At 31.2% G+C, this 23,059-nt stretch overlaps 1 protein-coding gene across 2 annotated transcripts; it reads right to left on the bottom strand.

The window, feature by feature from the left end:
• Positions 1-1,123: 1,123 nt before the first annotated feature.
• Positions 1,124-21,882, bottom strand: LOC124359125 (facilitated trehalose transporter Tret1-like). Of its 2 annotated transcripts, none has more exons than XM_046811598.1 (7): positions 21,725-21,882; positions 12,111-12,264; positions 10,100-10,449; positions 8,703-8,981; positions 8,301-8,609; positions 7,572-7,680; positions 1,124-2,210 (listed from the first exon to the last, which is right to left on the bottom strand). In XM_046811598.1, the coding sequence occupies exons 2-7, from the start codon at positions 12,247-12,249 to the stop codon at positions 1,924-1,926; spliced, it is 1,473 nt and encodes a 490-aa protein (XP_046667554.1). In that variant the 5' UTR covers positions 12,250-12,264; positions 21,725-21,882; the 3' UTR covers positions 1,124-1,923. The 2 variants fall into 2 exon arrangements, with proteins under 2 accessions (XP_046667554.1, XP_046667555.1); XM_046811599.1 differs by lacking the exon at positions 21,725-21,882 and adding an exon at positions 13,212-13,233.
• Between the last annotated feature and the right edge of the window lie 1,177 nt (positions 21,883-23,059).

The following is a 23,059-nucleotide window of genomic DNA, read 5'->3' as shown; positions in this document are numbered from 1 at the left end:
AAAAGTGATGTGAGGGAAACATGATACATGTATTAGGTTAGTTCTTTACCTGAAGAAGAGATCAGATTGCAGATCTCGAAACGTAGTGTTACTGATTTCTTGTTTCACTGAAGGATGGCAAATGTCCGGAAAAATCCTGTTTCCTTCATAATCCTTCCAGTGTCAAAAATAACCTTCAAACAAAGAAAAGTGATGTGGCCTAAATAATGTAAAATCAATGACTGAAAATTTGTAGACTGCAACTCACAGTTTCTTATAGGATATTTTCTGAGCCACAAATTATATGAAAAAATAATTTGCAGCATCAAACATCTGGTCTTTATCATTCATGTCATCTTCAAAGCACTCAACATTATATGAATGGCCTGGAAAATAGCATTCTCTCATAAGATGACAGCACCCAAGACATGGTAAATTAGCACTATTTGGTAAGGGGTTTATAGTTTTGACAAGTTACAAATATAAACTCTTTATTTTTTACAATTTTTGTATACAATTCAATATTAACTAAAAAAAAAATTAATTATCACAAATATTAACATTATATGAATAATATACCACAAGTTGAATCTTATAAGATACTATAATGTAAGTCTACTAGATTATAAAATTATGTAAAACCCGAGTTTATAACTATTCTATGATATTTTTCAATATCTCATTAAAATTGAAATATTCTGTGTTTCAACTTAACAAATCTAAAAATACAGGAAATATTCTAAATGCTTTGATAAAAATTAAATGCTAAACTTTCTATAATCTCTTTAGATTACTTGAGCAATAATTTAAGCCTGAGAAAAAATTGTTAATTTACTGCTATACTTTACTGTACCTTAAAATTTGTATTTAAAATAATATTAATATTGTTAGGTACATACTGACCCTTTGAACCCCAGGCGATGATATATGTAGTCGCCAAGATAACAAATACATAGATTTCCATGGCGACATTATAATGTCACCAATTACAGTGCAAGAATCCCCAGAAGATGGTATATTGTTGCTGTAGTCAACAATTTAAATATTAATAAGCTTATTAAATTATTATTTTATTAAGTTGTCCAATTCCAATTAATAAATTGAATAGATTTTATACAAATCTTTTTATAGAGTTCATCCTCTTGATGGAATATACTGGGGATTTGTTGTATTTTTGCTAATCTTACACTTCTAATTACTTTGTTTCCCAATAAGTATTATTTTTATTAAAAATATGAAGTTTTAAATAACTTTTACTTTACGTATTCTGTTATCCTCTTACATTTTAAGATGGCTCCCATTTAAATCTTGGTAAAAGAGTTGTTGCATATTAGTTATTAAGCATTTTAGAGTCAATTGAAGTGTTTTAGAAAAATACAAGTCATTTACAAAAATATTTGTTTTTTTACATATTTTTATCTCATTGTTTTATAATAATAGATGTTGGTAATTTTTATATGTATTCAACATAGCAGATATACGATAATTTCCGTAATTTGTAAAATACACAGGCAAAACTTGATATATAGATAAATATTTGCACATTGCTCTGATGAATTTATGAGTTGTTTGCATTGTGCAAAATTGTTATCTCAACAATTTACCAACATAAAATCAAAATGATGATTTTCAGAAATATTAAGCAAATTTAAATAACATTTTCTGTAGAGTTCAGAAGCTGCTTAAAATATTAGGCCAATGGGTTAAAGAGTTATCATACCATCATTGTAAGAATCATTGATTGGGAAGTATTTGTCACCTTCCATTTGGTAATTTGAGATGAAGATAACAGCCTCAAATGAAATCTACCTTTCTCTCATTTGAGCCATGAAAATACTTAAATGTATTGAGTTTCCACTTTAACAAAAAATTATCTTATTTCAAAAATTCTCATTTTATGTTCGTGAAAAAATATGACAACCCTTTTCATCACTAAGTTGAAATCTAACTATTCCCTCTCCGACGGTTATTAAGAATATCTTGGATCTCATCAAAAGACATCCCTCTGGTATCAGGAAGCAAGAAGATTGTAAAGAACGTCATGAGGATACAGAAAAAAGTGAACATCCAGAAGCTAATGTACTGGCCAAGAGAGACAGAGACATCAACAAAGAACTTGGTCATGAGGAAGCCGATGACCCAGCAGAAGGAGGCTGTAAGTGCTGATCCCACAGCCTTCACGTTGGTGGGAAACATCTCAGCCATGACTGCCCATGGTAGTGGCCCGAAACCTTAAACAAGAAAGACAGACACATCAACAAATAACTTGATCATGAGGAAGCCTATGACCCAGCAGAGGAGGCTGTAAATGCAGATCCCTCAGCCTTCACGTTAGTGGAAAACATGTCAGACATGACTGCCCACTGTAGTGGCCTGATCTCTTCAACTTATGGAACTTTATAATTCACATTCTTAACATTAACAAACAAGCTAAATGCCAAACACTAAAAACGAACACTAAAAAAGGTTTGATAAAGATAAACAAGACAATTCAGAAATGGGTAATACAGATCTATGGTTATATCTCAGACTGTTTACACTATCCTCTATATCTTACAAATTCAAATTATTTATATGTCCAATTTGTGATCTGGTAAGGTCAAGGCATTCTTCATTTTTTTCTCTTTTAAGCCTCAGCTCTTAGGCTATGCTGGCTTGTTTAAATCACTGTGGCTATTATTCCTATAATGATTGGACCTCCCCGGATTTTGAACCTGTGATATTTCAGTTAGAGAGCCGTGACTGTATCCACTAGTCTACGGAGGAGGACATTTTTATAGTTATAGCAACATTCTTCATAGTTATGGATGTACACACAATACATTGACCAGCTGATAGAGTTTGGCCAGCATAATAATAATTCATTTTTGTTGTTGTTTACTTTTGACTTTTTGAAAATCATTCTGTTGAGAAACTTTTGAGTAAAAATGTTGAATTATTTCTTTATTTCTTACTTTATTTTGTTGCGTTTTTTAAGTTAAATTATGGTGTCAAATGTTAAAAAAGTTTGATTATAAGCATAGTGAAGGTTTTTCATAAAGAGGAGAAGAAAGTGCTGATTTGGAAGCTCTGATCAACCAGATTATCAATGACCGTATCTTGGTAGTAGAAGAGAATACACAACTGAGACAAGAAGTTGAAGCAGAAAATGTATACTTGATACAAGAGATGAGTCTGATGTCGAGGACTGGCAACACATCAGATCAAGGTGAATGTCCTTCAACAACACATCAGGTTCCACTGCTGGCAGCAACATGGTAAGACATTTGTGCTTACCAGTACCCCGTAAGCTAAAGCTTGATGGCAACATGAGGGAGAAAATTCAACACCTTAGGAAGGTTTTAAGCAACTATTCTTTAGCAACCAGACTCTGTGACTATTCTATTTAAGTAGCTTGAATGATGAGCGTCATTGGAGATGAAGCTAGCAGGATCATTTACAGGTTGATGGATGAACTTGAGAGGACATCGGTGAATGAGGGGCAATGTGTACTGAAACAGAAGCTAACTCCAGAGTTGAATACTCCGTACGAGAGGTACTAGTTTAATTCAACCAAGCAGGAGGCAGAAGAGAGGTGTACCAGGTAAACTTCATGAAGCTCATGGCTTAGGTGAAGCTGTATGACTCAGCTGTATGATGAAGCAAATGGAGGATGAGCTCATGTTAGACAAGATCTTTTGTTCAATAAAGGACCTAAAGCTGTGAGAAAAGTTGTCACTGAAAAAAAGATGTCATTTTGGTCAACGCTGTTCAAATGTGCAAAATCAGCAAGGAGACGAAACAGCAAATGAGCAAGATGCAAGATCTGAACAACGGAATCAACAAGATACATGCTGAGTTCATGATCAAAACACATGAAAACAAACCAAAGAACAAGGTTTTTACTAATAACAACTCTCACAAGAAAACCACTTTTGTGGAGGAGGATGGCACAATTCATTGAAAGATTGTACTGCTCAAGAACAAATATGCAGAGATTTTGGTAAGAAAGGACATTTTGAAGTCGTTTGCAGAAGTCCAAAACAAATCAAGCAAGTTTCTGTGGATGTCAGGGAAGGTGACCAAGCCTTGTATTTTGTAGACCAAGTATTTGATACTCTGAAAGTCATCCGAAGAGTTAGTACAATTGGTCTTAAACTCTGCAAAGAGTTGTTAATGTCAAATCTTTAAATCTTAGTGGGTCCAGAGCAGTACTTAAAGCATTTAGTAGATCTCAATTAAGAGTTCAAGGAACTTACACTCTCAAGATTCATATACAAATCAACAACATTCATGATTTGATGTTCGAAGTGGTGGAATATGACCACTGTCTTTTGTTGTTAGCAGAAGCATGTGAGCAGTTGAACTTCATTAGATATTGCAACAACGTTAGTGTTCAACAGAACATTCCATCTTCAACAACTAAAATCATGAACAAGTATGTGTTCATGTGTTGTGTGACAAAAGTCAAAGGTGAAGTTAACCTTGAAATCATAAACAGAGTCGCTCCAAAACAACAAACCCCTAGGACAGTTCTGATGTCTCTGAAAAGTACTTTGAAAGAACTTGATAGCATGGTACAACAAGGAATCATTGTTGAAGAACCAGGGTACCCTGAGTGGACATGCAATATCACAATAGTGCGCAAAATGACAAGATCAAATAGTGCCTAGACTCATCCATCCTTAACACAGCACTGAAGGACACAAAACAATAGTTGTCTACATTAGATGAAATCTTACCAGAACTGAACAAGGCAGCAGTGTTTTCAACTATGGATGCCAAAAAGGGTTTTTGGATACTGCAATTGTCTGAAGAGAGCAGCAAGCTTTTAGGATTCCATTTGGTAAGTTTAGGTATTTAAGACTTCCTTTTGGCATAACAATAGCTATGGAGATTTTTCAGAAAAAGATGCTTGAAATTACAATGGTCTCTGAGGAGTTCATGTTCTGGCAGATGACATCCTCCTAGTGGGTTCTGGTGACTCTGTTGAAGAAGCGCAAGTACACCATGACAGAAATCTGGAAAATCTAATGGAAAGGCTTGTAAAAAAAATGTGAGGTTCAAAAAAGGAAAAAAAACCAGCCTGTGCAAATCTGTAATCAAGTTCTACGGACACATAACTGCAGAGGGAGTGAAACCTAATCATTCAAAGGTATCTGCAATTCAAAACACGCCTCGACCAGAAACCAAAGATAATGTATTGCGTTTCTTGGGTATGGTTACCTATCTTTCTAGCTACATTTAGAATTTGTCCACTTTGAGTGGAACCATTAAGGAAGCTAACTCATCAAAATTAACCTTTTGTTTTGAGAAACAAACATTCCTTATGTTTAAAAAATGTCAAGCATCAGATATCAACAGCAGCCCTCCTTAAATTGTAGGACCCAACCAAACCTTTAGTGAACCTGAAACTGAGTGCACTAAATAAATAAAGAATTATTATGTTAAACTGCAGCCATACAAAATTTATCCAGTTATTTTTTCTTAAAATGTTCCTGTATTAGACACAATATTCAATAGTTTTAAAATTGACACCTAAGAAACAATTTTCAAATATACCATCATCATAACCTGCTTTGTATTCCATTGATCTGATGTATTAAGAAAGCTTAACCTAATGTCATATCACTATACTGGCTCAATTAAGGGAATTAAGGGCCAGTTTGTAATAGTAACTGGCCAATAGACCAGTCACCATTGTCTTGATAAACCAATTAATTGACTATCATTGCACTGACTTTTAAACTTTTTATGGATAGATTCTCTTCTCAAAATAGCCAATATTTATTTTAAAATATTCAGTATGTTACAGCAATATACTATATAGTTTATCAACAAAAATCAAAATTTAATGTTGAATATAATTCAAATCACACATATTATTTTGGAGATTGCTTTGTTCTCAAAGTGAGTTTTTATTACAATTTATAACACTTGTTATTTGCTATAAGTTTGCTAAAATTGCATGAGTTGAAGATTTATACTAGTCATTTAATAGTCTTAACTGGTGTAAGTTAAAAAAAAATAATAAAAGTAGTTTAAAAAATGATATATTTTGTAAAAATGTGATTCAAAATTCTTATAAGAACTGATTTTAAAAACAAAAATATATAATTGAAGACGATTTGGAGGTACAGTGTCACATAAACCATCAATTTGTGTGGTTTCAATTAATACAACAATATGCATGGTTAGACTTTACGTTTATGTTGACAGTCTTTATGAGTCCTGTACATTTTAAATTTCATTATTCCAAGTAATCTAAAGTATTATTTTATTCAGAAAAAAACAATATAAACTGGGACACTACTTTCTATTGTATTGTGTAATACAGAAATAACTAAAATTGTAAACGAAATAATCCCAAACACATTAATTTTTAAAATCCTTTTTACATGTTCTTAAAATTAGAGGTACTATATTTCAAAATGAGATTTATAAAATTTAACAAAGGTAGTGAGGAAAAGTGTTAGTTAATTAACACACAATTTTATAATAATACAATTTTGATACAATTACATACATAATGCCATTTTGAAAATGTGAGGAACCAAGGAATAAGTGCAATATAATATAAGATAATTATCATAAATTATGTAAATATAAGTTTATCTGGAATTTATCTATACAAAAATTGACTAACTACAAGCGTTCTTCTTCAATCCTATGAGCCCCATGTAATGAACAGTGAAATCATCACCTGGAAACTAGGGGGTTATAAATGAACCAATTATAAAAAAGTTCATTGACACAGCATTGATGAAAAATTAATTTGTTACTTCACTTAGTAATTGATTAATTGTCTGTTTAGGAGCCTTTTTAAAATGCCAATAACAATTATTTAGATCTGGCACTTGTAGCTCTTTAATTCTATTATATTCTTAAAGTTATGATGGTAACTAATTTAGTTTTGTTAATATTGTAATTTATTTGTTCAAGAATCGTGTTGTCACAAAAATATTGAGGATGTGTGGTATTGACCTTTCAGTATTTTTGGGATTACAGTAATTATTGTTATTTGGGAACTTTTCTGTTAACTTATGGATTTTAGTAATTTAGTACTTTAGTTCTTTTTTATTTTCACTCCCTTCAGTAAGGGTTTGAACATAAGAGCTGGCTGTAGTTTTACCACATAAGAACAGTATTAAACCTCTAACACTTTTAAGCCCTTATTTTAGGTGGTGGAATTTATGGTTAAATTCTCATTTTAAAGATTCAGTTATGCATACAAATGCTTCTCAGTGTTTTTAAAAATCTTAGAAAAGTGCTTGGGTGTGTATTAATCAAATTGTTAAAATGAGACATTTTCCATAAGTCTACAACAAAAAATAATGGCATAAAAGTAAAAAAATAAAACTTGCTCCATGTGCAGCTGGCTCTTAATTTGTATTTTCAGATTTTAAAAACTATAATAACCAAAGTAATTGTGCAATGTTGAATGTACATTTCAGTCGAATTACTTCCTTTTTTTCTTGTTATAGACAAAGTAAAATTCATTATTACATGTGTAACATTTGCAACCTAATTTCTTCTATACTGTGTAATAAAGAATGAAGTAGAATTGCGAATTGAACAATCATAAACCACAAATAAAATTGCTTTTTACCCACCAATAGCATAAAGGGTTATGTAACCAATGAGACTGAAGATGGGCAACCAGCCAAGTGAAGACACGTCAGTGTTTATGTGGAGGAGGTAGAAATAGAAACCTAGTAGGCCCTGAAGCAACAAAAATATTTATTGTAAGTCTAAAAATAAAAATAATAAAATAATATTTGGGATGTATTTATAATTATTTAAGAGTATCTTAGATTTAAAAGACATAAACAGACACCACTTCTATGATTATAAACTTATCATTAAGAGTTTTGAGCATAACTGGTTTGTAAAATCTTTACCAGGATGGAAGAGTTGAAATACTATCATAAAAAAGGTACTGGGTTTGTTATGATTAATTGCACACTAATTACGCCATTTCATAGTCATAACAAATCTCAACGTGTTATTAGTTGAATTTCAGCCAACTTGAGAAATAAGCTGCCTGAAAGTTTATAGCCATATTATAAAAACTTCGTGCTTAGCAGTTGGCCCAGAGTGTTTTATGTAATTTACACTTGATTAGTGTATCATTGTGAGCTGTGTCAGTTAATAGTGCAACAATTACTTATGTACTCTTGTTCTCCGGATTTCAGTCACAGAAGAAACCAAACCACTTTGTTAAACATTTTGTTAACCATTTTTCAAGAGCCTTGATTTTGCTTTTCATCACTGAAATTTAGTAATAATTCATTCAGTTTAAAACATAAGATATGCAAAATAAGGTATGCATGTGTACATACCTGAAAGACTCCCATTCCAATAGCAGAGATAATAAGAAGCCATTTCATCCCAAACTTCTTAACTAGGGGGGCAGCAATGCCTGCTGATAAGATGAGGATAACTGCTACTATAGTCGAGCTGAGCGAGGGAGACAAGTCAGAGCCTGTCATGCGGAAAATACTCTCAGCGTAGAACAGGACAACATTGATGCCGCTCAGCTGCTGACCTGCCACTAGACCACAGGATAACAGCAGTCCCTTGCGGTTTCCTGTCGTGGAGAACAGATCACTGAGAGTGCCGGACTCCTGTAATGTTGCCTCCACTGACACCTGACCAGAGAAAACTGAGTTGGTAGGTGTACACACTGTGTAGCTCTCCATAAAAAAGATTTAAAAAATAAATCACAATTATGCATAACCAACCTTCATGGTATGGAGTTCTTTTTTGACATCTTCAGCGGAAGCTCCCTTCCTTAACCACGAGAGGCTCTTGTAAGCTTCCACTTCTTTCCCATTTTGCAGCAGGAAGTAAGGAGTCTCTGGCATGAAAGCAGGGAATACCACAAGAAACGTAACAGGAGCCACTAGAGACGCCAGTATCAGCACAGTATATGAGACGTAAGGTCCCACTAGGTAGGCTAGGAGGAATCCTGTACAGAGGAAGAATGCCAACATCGAGCCCAATGCACCTCTAATTTCATCCTGAGAAAAATAATGTCAATATTAAGTACTTTTTCGTAATATTTATTAATAGTATTCAGTGTTACTTGTTTCATTCTATTTCTAAAAATATTCCTTTGATAATGTTTCCAGTTTTAATAAACATGTGATTTTTAAAGAACCCTGGTAGCCAGACAAAAATGTTGTAAATCTCTTGGACAGGATAAGCCAATGTTCAGAATACAATGTGTCTTAAACACACTTATCTAATGTAAATCTACAAATCAAATGTTTTTTGTTTACTAAGGATAAGCAGCCTGAGAAACTCCCACTCCGCTTAAACCTATAAGGTATTATGTACACACAGCTTTCAGATTGACAGAATATTCAGAAGGGTAAGAAAGGGAGTGTTAAGATTTTCTTCTGCTGAGATCCCATGATACACCCATCTTGAGGAGGGATAGTGGGCACTGTATAAACTATGCCAGCAAGGAAGAAGGGAAGACTTTCTTTGTTTCCACCTCTACCAGTCAAAGCTGGCAGGGAATAATCAAAGCTTGCAAAAACACTTTTACGCTTAAGAAGTCTCACCCACTCTAATAATCATCCTTTGCAGTAAACTAGACCTATTAACCCAAGCTATCTCTTTAATTCAATAATTCAACATTTGAAAATTTTTAATCATTTTAGTTCTATCTATTGAAGGTTTTACTAACAGGTAGGAACTAACCAGATGAGAAAACTCCAGTTGAAATTAAAAGAAAGTTTACAAAATACAACATGTCATAAAAAGTATGTATACAGATTGAACTATGAAGCAGACCAGTTAAGCCAACCAACACAGTGAAAGGAAGGAAGGTAACATGTGCATAATATTTTGAAAGAAAATGTCTGAATTAATTTGTAAACATCTAGCAGAGGCCCAATTAAATAATAATAAATTTAAAAAATGAAAGTCTTTATTCAATAGTGAAAAAGGATTAATTTCATAACATTATCTTGTAATAATTTAATTATGAACAAGTTTAGTTTCTGTTGAATATGTATTTCATGCTAGAGCACAATAACGGTGACATATATGCTTTTAAACAGTAAAGGATTTATCACAAAAACCTTACGTATGCTTTATCGAACTGATAAAAAACAATGAAGAATTTTACCTCTGCAGTTTCTGCCACATACATGGGCACCACAGTATATATGATTCCACCACCCATACCGGCCACCACCCTTGCTGTGTACATGAGCCACAGGGTTCGAGCGAACAGCAACATCACCCAGCTAACAGTGATGCAGACGACAGACAGGGTGATGGCCCATTTGCGACCCACTGTGTTGACCAGAGCTCCTGCCAGCAGTGGGCCAAAGATTGCTCCAAAGGCAATGAGGGAGCCAATCCAAGCCGACTGATCATCTGTGATGCGCAAGATATCATTATCCTCTAGCAATCGTGGCAGAGTCGGAGAAGTCCATGTGAAACAGTTGCCGATTGAAAATGAAGCAATGTTCGCTAGAAATAATAAATACAATGAGCTGATGAGGAGTCAGTACAAAATATAAAAGATATTAACACACTCATTAAATGAAATGGTTTACCTGCAAATTGCTTCCGATCATAAAATTAATTACTATTATTCTATACAGCTTAAATGGTGTCCAGAAAAGTGATTGAAAGTTCATTTTCACTCAAGTTAAAGTACTGTACATTGGTTTCAATCTTTTTTTGTTTTATCAACATAGGTTTTCTTTACTTTACCTTTTTTATATAATGTTTTGAGATAGACTATCATAATATATTTTGATTCTTAATAAAAAAACTATTTTTAAATCTCTAAAAATGTGGATTTAAAAAAATATTCGTCATTTGAGAAAATTTACATTTTGTGTCCTCATACATTTCAGAAATGATTGTAATAAAAAAATTACATTCCTCAAGTAATTATTACATACATAATTTTTTAGTATGTATTCAAGAAGTGAAATTTTATTAGTGCAACATTAATCAGAATCAATTATAATAAGAGTACATTTTTAAAGTTATTAGTAGACTAACATTCTGTTAAAAAGAGCAAGACTGAGTACTTGTACCACATGATCAGGGTTAGTTCAATGAGTGATAACCTGCTGCTAAGATATATCTGTATTTTGCAAGATGCAGATTATTATAGTTTAAGGTTATAAAAAAGTTAAAGACTATTGATATTATAAAAAACACTGCATTCATATTAATTAGATTTGTAATATCTGGAGCAGTTTCTATCAATGTGATACTTGTAGAACCTCTAAACCAGATACAATATAAATGATATTTAACTATTATTATGAATTAATTTTTTTCTGAGGAACAATATCTTTTAATTTATTACTGGCTGAGCAGTAGCAAAGCCTATTAGTTGAGCATTAGCAAGCATTTTTACATTGATCTTATGAGTAACCATTATAGCAACAAGAAAATCGTAGAATAAATTAATTTGAAAACAAAATTAATACACTCATATGACATTTGAACATGTGACATGGTAACACATGTAGCCTATAAAATAAGCTATAAATTTGAATTTCGAATGTAACCTCAGCTAAGTCTTTTATTCTACCTTGTTTAGAAAGGACAAATTCACTTTTATTTTAAACAAATAGTAAGTTAAGTCATAACAAGAACTTTCACTTCACTCACTGCTATTTTACAAAAAGAATTTAGTATGACACAAATTATATATATATTTATATAATATATATATATATATATATATATATATATATATATATATATATATATATACAGTATATATATATATATATTATATACAGTATATATATACATATATATATATATATATATATATATATATTTAATATTTTTTACTTATTCCTTCATTGTTTGAAATTGCAAATATTTAAATTATAAATGTCTAAAAATTGATGCCAATGTTGAGTTAAACTCCTTTTTACCTTCTACTCTCTAGTGCAAAAAGGTGCTGAACTGAACATTTGCACTATATCAACCCTTCCCACCATACCTTAGTTATGTGTAAAAATTTGTTGCTGTGTTATTGTTTTATTTTCATGTATAATAATTTTTTAAATAGCTCTTTTTCTGGAGTTTTTGTAGTTTATGTAATTTGATGCTTCATTCCCTACTGTGTGAAAAGCAATAAATCATAAAAAGTTTACCGGCAACACAGGCAAGGTAGAGGTTTGAACGAGAGTGTCCGGCCATGGTTGTTGTGCGGTATGGGGACTCTTGTGAGACCAGACATTGTGTAGCTCCATCACTGTGCCTGTCCCCAGACTGTAGACCGTTCAGCTCCATCACTCTGGTTTAATCCTGCCACATTAGACCATCATGTCACAATCCTTTTTTCTGAAGTGAGAAATTAAAACCAGTCTCACTTAAGTAGGCAACAAAATTCTGTCACCATTGAAAATGAGGATTATTGAATTTTAAAAAGACTAATTCAATTTTTCCCTCCTAAGTTATTGATTTATAAATATCTAATTTACTTACTCTGTAAAATGAACACTGTATGTATTTTGTTCATTTTTATGATTTAACAGCCTTATAATAAAAGAACTTATCTTTTTGTGTTCATTTTAAAATCTAAACTTAACTTTGGGCTAAATCTGAAATCATTGAGCATGAGTGGAAATCATTTTAAGGTCCAAATCAGGATTAAATTTATATCTGAATATGATTTTCTCCATAAATTGCTCTTAAAAAAAAAGTAAAGAATGTTTTATTTTACCAGGCGAAGTTAGGGCTAAGAAGCCCTCTCTAACACTTAACCTGGCTCTTATATTTATATATTCATATTATTATTTTAAAACATAACTTGACCAAAAACAGAATCAAAATTTGTTACATCTGATATTACAAGTATTTTTAGTTTAAACACAAATTAATGTACAAGACATTCCTTGCAGACAATTTGCTAATAGAAACAGGAAACAGTTCAAACAAAGTCAGTTTCACAGAAACAAAAGTTTAAGAAAAGATTATGTTGTGTTATACCACTATACATTTATTGTTAAATTATACATACTTATCAATTAGTTCAATTTAAATTCGAAGCAACTGTGAATGTGATTTAAGAACCTAAATTTTAAATATAATAAACATATGTGTTATTAATTTAAAAACTTACACTGTTCTCCTCTATTGAGTAGAAAATAATTCTCTATTTTAAGATTACTTTAAAGGATACATTCAAATAAATTTCAGATTAGTTCATTTTAATTATCCATTTGGAAAACTAGTAGATCTAATATACTTACTGTAAAATTTTTAATACAAATCAATTTTATTTTAACAAGAACCATCAACAATATTTTAAGAAGCAGGTAGCAGAAACATGTCTCTAGACATTTTTTTAACATCTTGTAACGTAAATTGTCATAATCCCTACTCTCACACTTAACAATGCAGAGACATTGACTGACGAGTTGATAACTAAATAATCTGCTAATCATAACATATTGAACAAAGCTACTTTATTGCTTTGGTAAACATTGAACAATTTTATACTGAATGTAAATCATGAGGCAATTAGTAGTTAAGTTCATAATTATACCAACTGGTACAATGTTATATAATTACTTGGAGCTTGATAAATTAAGAAAATTACTGCCTTGAATTAAACTAGACTGTGTTTTATATTGATTCTATGAAAACAATTTTATATATACTGTATTTACTTGTTATTATATGTTCTTTACAGGATTAAAACAAGATATCTGCTTTTAGAAATGTGAATTTAAAATAAATTACATGAATTATAAAAAATGTTTAATTCTGTTGTTGTTTATATGATAAAAGGTTTTTATGGATATTGCAATATTTAATAACTGGTTATTGCAATAAAAATATAATAAATAACTATATTTATGGTTCATTCTTCTTTCCACTCTTGCCACCCGCAATTTTGAACTGTTTAATACATTAACTGCAGTGGATGCACATCGCTACTACTCCCACTGTCCTAAAGTCAACAAATGACTCGTGTCACACTGAAGTATTAACCTACATCTCTTTGTAGACAAATTTTAAGATTTTTCTAAAAGAGCATTTTTGCATATTATTGTCTTATTCCACAGGTAGAATATATGGTGCTTCCTTATCTGCAAATACTTTTATTCTTAAAATGTAATATTTTGTTATCTCTGTGGATATTTATATGCTTTAAAAACAATTTTATAATCATGCAACACAATATTATGATGAGTCTGTATTAAACAATTTTGAACTGTTTAATACATTAACTGCAGTGGATGCACATCGCTACTACTCCCACTGTCCTAAAGTCAACAAATGACTCGTGTCACACTGAAGTATTAACCTACATCTCTTTGTAGACAAATTTTAAGATTTTTCTAAAAGAGCATTTTTGCATATTATTGTCTTATTCCACAGGTAGAATATATGGTGCTTCCTTATCTGCAAATACTTTTATTCTTAAAATGTAATATTTTGTTATCTCTGTGGATATTTATATGCTTTAAAAACAATTTTATAATCATGCAACACAATATTATGATGAGTCTGTATTAAACAATTTTGAACTGTTTAATACATTAACTGCAGTGGATGCACATCGCTACTACTCCCACTGTCCTAAAGTCAACAAATGACTCGTGTCACACTGAAGTATTAACCTACATCTCTTTGTAGACAAATTTTAAGATTTTTCTAAAAGAGCATTTTTGCATATTATTGTCTTATTCCACAGGTAGAATATATGGTGCTTCCTTATCTGCAAATACTTTTATTCTAAAAATGTAATATTTTGTTATCTCTGTGGATATTTATATGCTTTAAAAAAAATTTTATAATCATGCAACACAATATTATGATGAGTCTAATAAAAATCCAACAATGTCAACCCTAGCATAAATGTAGGTCCTAATTATTGAAGGGACACATGGGTTAGCTTTTGGCCACATGTTTGAGGCTCCGTATAAAAAACGGGCAACATTTTTTAATCGTGCTATTAATAGAAACTAGTCTCAAATATAAAAATACTTGACTCCATTAATTTTGTTTTACTATCTCAATGCTAACTGAATTATTAAATATATGGTTTGCTGTGAATACCATTGGTTACTAATGTGAATGGATGATGGTTAAAAGTTATTTATTTCACATTTTGTTATTATTACTGTTTTGCCTACTACAGGGATCCACACACACACATGGGAGTCAAAAGGTGCCTAATATGGGCTCTTAAAACACATTGTTATAGCCATTGTGTTTAATTAGTGAGTGTAAAAAGGTACATGTCAGTGACAGGTCCATTTTAACACTCAACAGTTGTATTTTGCTGAGTGTAATGTTCATTGGCAAAACAGAGGTTTTGTCACTGTAGTGTTTTTAAAGTAATAATACAAAAACACTAAAGCAGATTTAGCACATTACTACATCTACTACCATGAGGTTCATCCAGGCTCACAAGGGACCAAATGAAATCGCTTAATTTCTTATTGACTATATTAAAAACCATGTAACAGAGTCAGTTGACGAGTTACATCTTTTGTCCGATAACAGTCTGTTGCAAAATAAAAACAACACGCTGTCAAGAGTTTGTTGTGCAAGAACAGATACCTCCAAATTTAAAAGTACTAAACAGTTTTTCCCTTATGTGGTCATTCTTACAACTCATGCGACCGCCAGATCAGTATAATAAAATGTCCCATTTGGAAATGTAACCGTATCTACACTCCTCATGAAGTTTATGAAATCATTGCTAATGCTGAAGAAAAAAATTCAGGGATAGTTATGACAGTTGATACTGATATTATCACTGGGTTTTTACTTGGCCCTTTATGTATAAGAAACAATTTCTTTTGAAACCAACCAATTTCCAAGAAATGAAAGAGAGCAACTTAGTATTTCAAACCCATTTTTTTTAGTACTCTCATGAACACAAAGTTGTTATCAAGTCCAATGAGAACGTAAGATTGGATGGTATTGAGAATGTACACACCTTTAACCTCAATAAAACTTACCTCCTTACCTAATCAAGAAGCATATACACAAGGAAAATACCTAGCAAAAAGAAAATGAATAAAGAAAGAAAGTAAGTAATGCTATATATCTTTAGAGAGCATAAAGACTTTTTCGACCAACTTCACAATGATCAGTAATTGATGATGTCCCCATCGATGATGATTTTTTTTGTCATGTGATAATACTCATTACTTATTAAAGACATGAGTTTGGTAATTGATCTTATTCATTATTTAATGAAATCCTAATCCTACTTGTCTTTCTAACTACAGCACTCCCTACAATTTATTGAGTGTTTAAAAGGGACTTAAACTAACAAGTTAAAATGATTTTTGTCTAGTTTCCTATTAGTTACTACACTTCAAAATACACGTAATTGCTGGTTTAAACATGTACTTCATTGCATAATTTTATAAAATTGCTATTAAATAGTTGAAAAAAGAAACAGTTTTTTCTCAAAAGTATGAATATGACAGGTACTTGTAACATTCACCCGTTAAATCATGGCTAAATTTCAAAATCCTCTTATTAATATGAACTAGTCTCAAATCCAAAAATACTTTACTCCATTAACTTAATTGTACTACCTCATGTTAATTGAATATTGTTAAATATATGGTTCTCTGTTAATACCAATAGTTTATAATTTATATGTAATACAGATTCTCTTAGGAGAAACATTTTTGGATTTGAGCCAAATTCCTATTTAAAATACAGTTTTAATCTTTAGCCCAATGTTTTAAGCGTAGTCTCAGACACATTGCTAGCAACTAACATATTGTGTGCCATCTTAATTACTTGAAATTGATTGCATTATGGTAATCACATTTCCATATTAAGATGTTTATCAAATATCTTTAGAGCAACTGAATGTTTTTTCAGTTCAGAAAGAATTAACAAATAAATATGAAAGGATATTGCATACATGATAGATTCAACAGATAAAATCAAAAGAAATTTAAAAAAAGAAGAAAGACAAATTTAAAAGTTTATAAGTATTGTATGTTAAATTGAGAAAAACTAGTAAACAGATGCATTGTATGTTATGTCACTTTTAGCAAAGCCAGTTTTACTCCTTTAAGAAGTGAGTGTGGGAAGGAGAACAGAAATCAACAGTAACTTTATAGTAATGTTTTACTATTAATAGTTGGTAGCTAGTGTGTGTTAGTCAGTAAAGTTTTTTTTATATTTATTTGAAATCAATTATTTTAAATGAAACAGTCTATGAATCTCGGAAATTTGCAGAGAACTTCAACTGCTAAGCAAACTACCCAGAATTGAAATAAAATATCATATATATGGCACAAAATTAGATTGTAACTAGCTTAGAAACTCTTTCAGACAGTTAGTCTTATAAGATGAGGAGTGATTTTTCAGAAATATTTTGTTTTTATTACTGAATTTGGTTTACTTGGAACACAAATTAAGTTACAATAGACTGATGAACTTCTGAAATACGATTTTGATGTATTGTCTAATATGACATTAAAAAAAACACTTATCGGTATTGCCTCTAATTGAAAATACGCTTATATATTTAACATACAATATATACAAATATATATTTATCTGATGTGTTTATTATTGAAAAATCTGCTGGTGCTATTTAAATAAAATCAGTTCAACTTCTATATTGTATGTTACTGAAGCTGTTAGGAGATTTGTCAGTATTTCCAATGTTTAGTGGTAAATGTGGTATAAGGGTAAGATAGATTTAGGTTTAGTTTTGTTTTTGTTTCTTAATCATGCATAGCACATCATCTGTGTGCGTGCTCAAGTGTCGTGCTTGCATATCACAGCTGATTTCACTTACAGAAGCTGTTATTGTTAATCAGGATTAAGTAATATTAAGTGTGACAGATATTGATTTGAGTGTATTTATGCAGTCATATCACTAGTGGATTAGTATGTAATATCTGTCAGGTTTATTGGATTACTGTTATTTTTTTACTGGGCTCCTCAAATCGTTCTGTATTATTTGATAAGATGAGTAAAATGACTAATATAATGAATGAGTACAAAATGTTAAGATGCTCGACCTTGAGTATTACCCCTTAAGACCAATGGAAAAATGTTTGAGATTTTTTCTAAATAACCAATAGAAACAAATATTGAAAGAATTAAAAAGTGTATGAAATTGTATTAATCATATATTTACAATGAGACATCTCCTATAGTTTTACAATTAAAAATAAGGTTGTAAAAGTATTTCAAATTTAACAGTAGTGTTACGGAACTGAAATCAAGATGGCCTAGTACAACCTGCTTTTAATAATTAGACCCAGTCATTTTTATTAGCAATCATTTACTGCCGAAGCAACTTTATACCAGTTTTATATAAATCTTGTTCTCATAATCTCATAAACTCTGTGGAGATTAAGGAGTTAGAATCAATATTAGTTTCAAGACAGTATTTAGTAAATGAATCATCACAACAATTAGCTATCTCTTAATTTATTATCAGCTGTTAAATGAAACCAGCTGTTGCACAATGCCTTATGCACCTGATATGTATACATTTCTAATGCTCTACTTTTAAGCAAAAGTCATTTAGTGTTTACCCAAACCTTTATTTTAAAAATCTTTATTATTTCCTTAACTACTTATCGTAGAACATTCAACATAGTACCAAAATGTTTGTATTGAAAGGGTCTATTCTTTATCATTTTTATTGTTTTTTTAGTAAAAATCACTCATCAAAGTTATTGGGCTCTGACAGTTTTAAATGGCCGCAATTTTGTTTCTGTAAATTTATAGTATTTTCAAACTTTTATCTAAGATATACCCACATAAGATCATTAAACTTGCAAAGTTTCAACTTGATATCTCAAACCACCATTGTAGGAACACATTATTTTATAAAAAAACACATACATCCAGACAGATAAAAAACAGCAAGATAGGACTTTACACTATATTATGAAATTTGTTTGTTTTCACCTGTATTATAACTTGGAAAAGTTTTGGTCCCCATTGATTAAGGGACAACCTGTATATTATTTGTTCAGTTTGTGCTAACTAGATTACATTCATGCAAACAAACAAATTCTTGAGGAATTGATATAGAATACTGGTGTGGTCAGATAAATACCAGTTGTCTTTAAATCTGGTGACAACACTGATATGAGCATTAAATGGAAGAACCTCTTGAAGTGTTTTAATAACTTATTGACGACTAGACTTTTATGTTATGTTGTTGATCAGAGATCAAAAATAGCGGCTTCAATTACATAATGTTTTGATAACACTGTATTGACCTCTATTAGGTCTGGTGCCAATTCAATTGTTTGATTTTAAGAGTGTATTTTTAACCATACTTAATTATGGAGAAAAAGGTAATATAACAAATACATAGCTTTTAAAGTAGGATTGACATAGTGAAACAATGGTATGACACTTCATTGCACATGCTATAGTGTTGAAACTTAAATAATATTTTCATTAAGAATAAAACGGATCATTACCAAAGCATTCTATTTTATGATACCTCCATTTTTACATGTTAAGTGTCTGTAAAGCATCATAAAAATAGAAAATATTTTACTAAACCTGTGTGAAATAAAAAAAATAAAAAACCTTTCAACTTTATGTTTTTACTGTACCTAAGAACAAAATTAATTGTATGTGAATATCCATTTGAAAAGTTAAAATAGTTGTTTCCTGATTCTGTCTTACCTTTACCTATCATTATTAAATATAAAGTACAGTACTGTGGGAGGTACCAATCTCTTTAAATTAATTTCTTCATAAACAGATTTCAACTTGTCTTCTTTAACAGAATTTAAACACATTATGTAACACGAATCGTCTGTATTTTTATAAATATTGAACAATCTAAAATTTGGCACTCTTGTGTAACATTTTAAGATTATAACCTTTTCAATTATTCAGACGTAAAATGGAAATTTTCTTTTGTTACAAATATTTAACACTTTTCCTACGTTATACCAGCTTCTTCTTATTGGAATCAAATGCTTAATTTAGGAACAAACACTCCAATAATTAAGAAATTTTGTTTCTGTGAGGCCTTTTGTGTCCATTGAACACGGAAAGTCTTACAAATTTCTTAATTATTGGAGTGTTTGTTTCCAAGCACTTTTCCTACATTTTAAGGTATCATTAATTTTCTCTTTGAATGGTTCTCAATGGTTTCAGATTTCTTAAATGTTGTGTTCTTTAAAGAATTTTCTATATTCAAACAAAAACTAGATAAAAAACTGGGAAACAGTGAAGATATTAAAAACACCTAATAATTTTGTGTGATCAAATTTTGCAATACATGCACACACACACACACACACACACACACACACACACACACACACACACACACACACACACACACACACACACACACACACACACACACACACACACAACTGATTCTTTCACTAATAAGGTTAGTACTCATCTATCTTACAAAATGTCCTAAAAATAAGATAGTCAGAATTTGACTCTGAAGACTCCCTTTGAAGCAGTTGGCAAGAACTCTGCCAGATGAAAGTTCCCTTTTAAAATAATGTACCATTTCTAGCTCTAAATGCACTAAAAAATTAACAATATTTTTCAGTTTATAAAGAAAAAAAACGTGTGGTGTCATTGTTAATGTAGTGTTAACTGTACTAGTATTTAGATCTAAAATATGTTACTATCTAACTTTTACTATAAATTTAAGACTAATATAAAACTCATCTTAGTTCAAATTTGACAGTAGTGGACTTCTCTATCTGTGACATATTTTCTTGATTGGGAAATGAAGTAAAATCAAGTATGGAACAAATCATACCAAGAACAAATAACTACAAACTTTTTAACATATTTTCTTGATCATGGCAATAAGGCAAACTCAAAATCGGCATCAGAAATATTATTCACTCGAACCAGCAATGGTGATACACGTGCAACACCTACTAAATTGCGTGCATAGCAGCGGGTAACTGCTAGCAGTGAAGATATAAGAGACAATGTAGTCTAACTCTACATTTAAAGACTGTTATGAAACCTAAATTAGTTGTCTTTTGACAGAACAAGGATTCTCAGAGCTGTGTATGTATATATATTTTCTTCATCAGGGAAGAGGCAATATCAGCTATGGAAAAAAGTACCAAGAGTAAATTACAATCATTATAAATAAACACTTTTTAACATATTTTCTTGATCTTTGGAAGTAGGCAAACGTAATATTGGCGTTGAAAATAAAATTCACCAGATGTGCTCATAAAGGTGCAACACCTGCAATATTGCATGCGAAGCCATGGGTAACTGCTAGTTAATTTCATATTTCTCAGTAACCAGTAGAAGTCAGTAAACAAATAATTTATAGACTTTCTGTTAGATTACCAATCTGAAGTAGTTATTAGTTTGAAGAGCCAAAATGAAAACTGATCTTCAGGTTGAGTCAAAGTGCATTGCTAAGTTTATAAACAACTAATAGACTATTACTAAAAAACTAATAGATCATCACACTTTGTACATGAGAAGGTGTCTAGAGATATTAAAAACTTTGCTATTTAATAAGCTCTGAAATTGTATGCCATTTAATCATGGTTAAGTACTCGTGACATACATTTACCAGTTAGAATATAAATATAAAAAAACGTATGTTAGCAAAAATTAAAAAATCAATAATGTATACAAGAAAAATATAAATATCTTCCTCATGTATTGATTGGTAAATGTAGCTCTGCTTGAAAATCACCTTTTTATTGCTAAAATTATGGTTATTTTGTCAAACCACAACTGTCTTGCAGTATGAATAGAAAACAATAATGAAGAATAAACTTACATGTGAAAACTTGTAGATGTTATTCTAGCAATCTTACAAGTGACTGAGTCCAGTCGTGAATGCACCAAACATTCATAAGCGACCCAAGTTCGAAGAGATATGAATACACGCGCACGAGGCTGACTGTCGCGCGAACTGATTAGCGGTCAGTTTACAGACTCCCAGCGTACGCGCAAATGCGTGTGTGAGATGGCCCGGCGCCAACTAAACGTAGCTCAAGTCGAATGAGAAGACGAATCTTAGAATCAGAATTTTACTGTCATATTAAACGTTGTTACAATCGCATGGACAATCGTCAATTCACTACTTAAAACTAAATCTTACAATTACCACATACAAAGTGTATGAACAAATTCAAACCATCTAAGTAGGTCTATACACTTCCTAAAGAATATAAAAATCACCTACTGTGTTTGAACATTCAGAAATTAATACTTGTTTCACCTTATTTTTAAATTTTCCCTCTGATAACAATTTAATATCAACAGGCACTGAATTAAACAGTTTTGTTGCGTTGTACAACCAATACTTTGTGAGCTGGTATAAGTGTATTGTTTTATTCTCAATAAGTTTTTAATTCTTGTATTGTAACAGTGAAAATCAGCATTGATTATAAATTGATCGGCAATTGTATGAACATCAAAAAGCAAATTCTGTACATACAAAGATTATAAAGTTAATACACGAAACTGAACAATGGTTTGCAAGGTGTTTGATTTCTTTCACCACAAATAATTCTAATATATTTTTTGTAAAATACATCTGTGGACATGACGAACTTGAACCCTTTAGGTCAGCATGACCCCTTAAGTGGTCATGAGAACAATACTTTAAGTCATCAAACTTTAAATCTGAGCATAATATACAGTGAGCAATACACTCCTGCTTACAACAGCTTTAATCAACATGTATAGTCCTTTAGCTAACCTTTTGGTAACTGATTTAACATGTGTACGCCATGCCAACCTAAAATCCAGCCAGATACCCAACACCTTTAATTTACAATTGCTCGAAGAATTTTGGGAATTCTTTATTGTAACTAAAAGGTAAATCAAAAATATTGTTATCACTTAGAGATAAATAAAATTATGGGCAGCCCACCAGTCGCTTTGATAATTTTGAATTTACAAGTAATGTATAGTTAATTAAATCCTTACTACTATCACTAACTTTGAGCCCATAATCACCAGCAAAATAAATCCCTTGACACCCATATTATCGATGTTTACTAACAAGTCATTAATATCAATGTTAAAAAGTATAGGTCCAAGAATGAAACCTTGCGGTACACCATACTCAACAATCATTCCTTTTGTTTGATGTCCATCATCAAGC

Source organism: Homalodisca vitripennis, chromosome 4 (assembly GCF_021130785.1).
Source record: "Homalodisca vitripennis isolate AUS2020 chromosome 4, UT_GWSS_2.1, whole genome shotgun sequence".
Lineage (NCBI taxonomy): Eukaryota > Metazoa > Arthropoda > Insecta > Hemiptera > Cicadellidae > Homalodisca > Homalodisca vitripennis.
The sequence above is the reverse complement of the archived record's forward strand: the minus strand, read 5'-3'. Positions and strand labels throughout refer to the sequence as shown.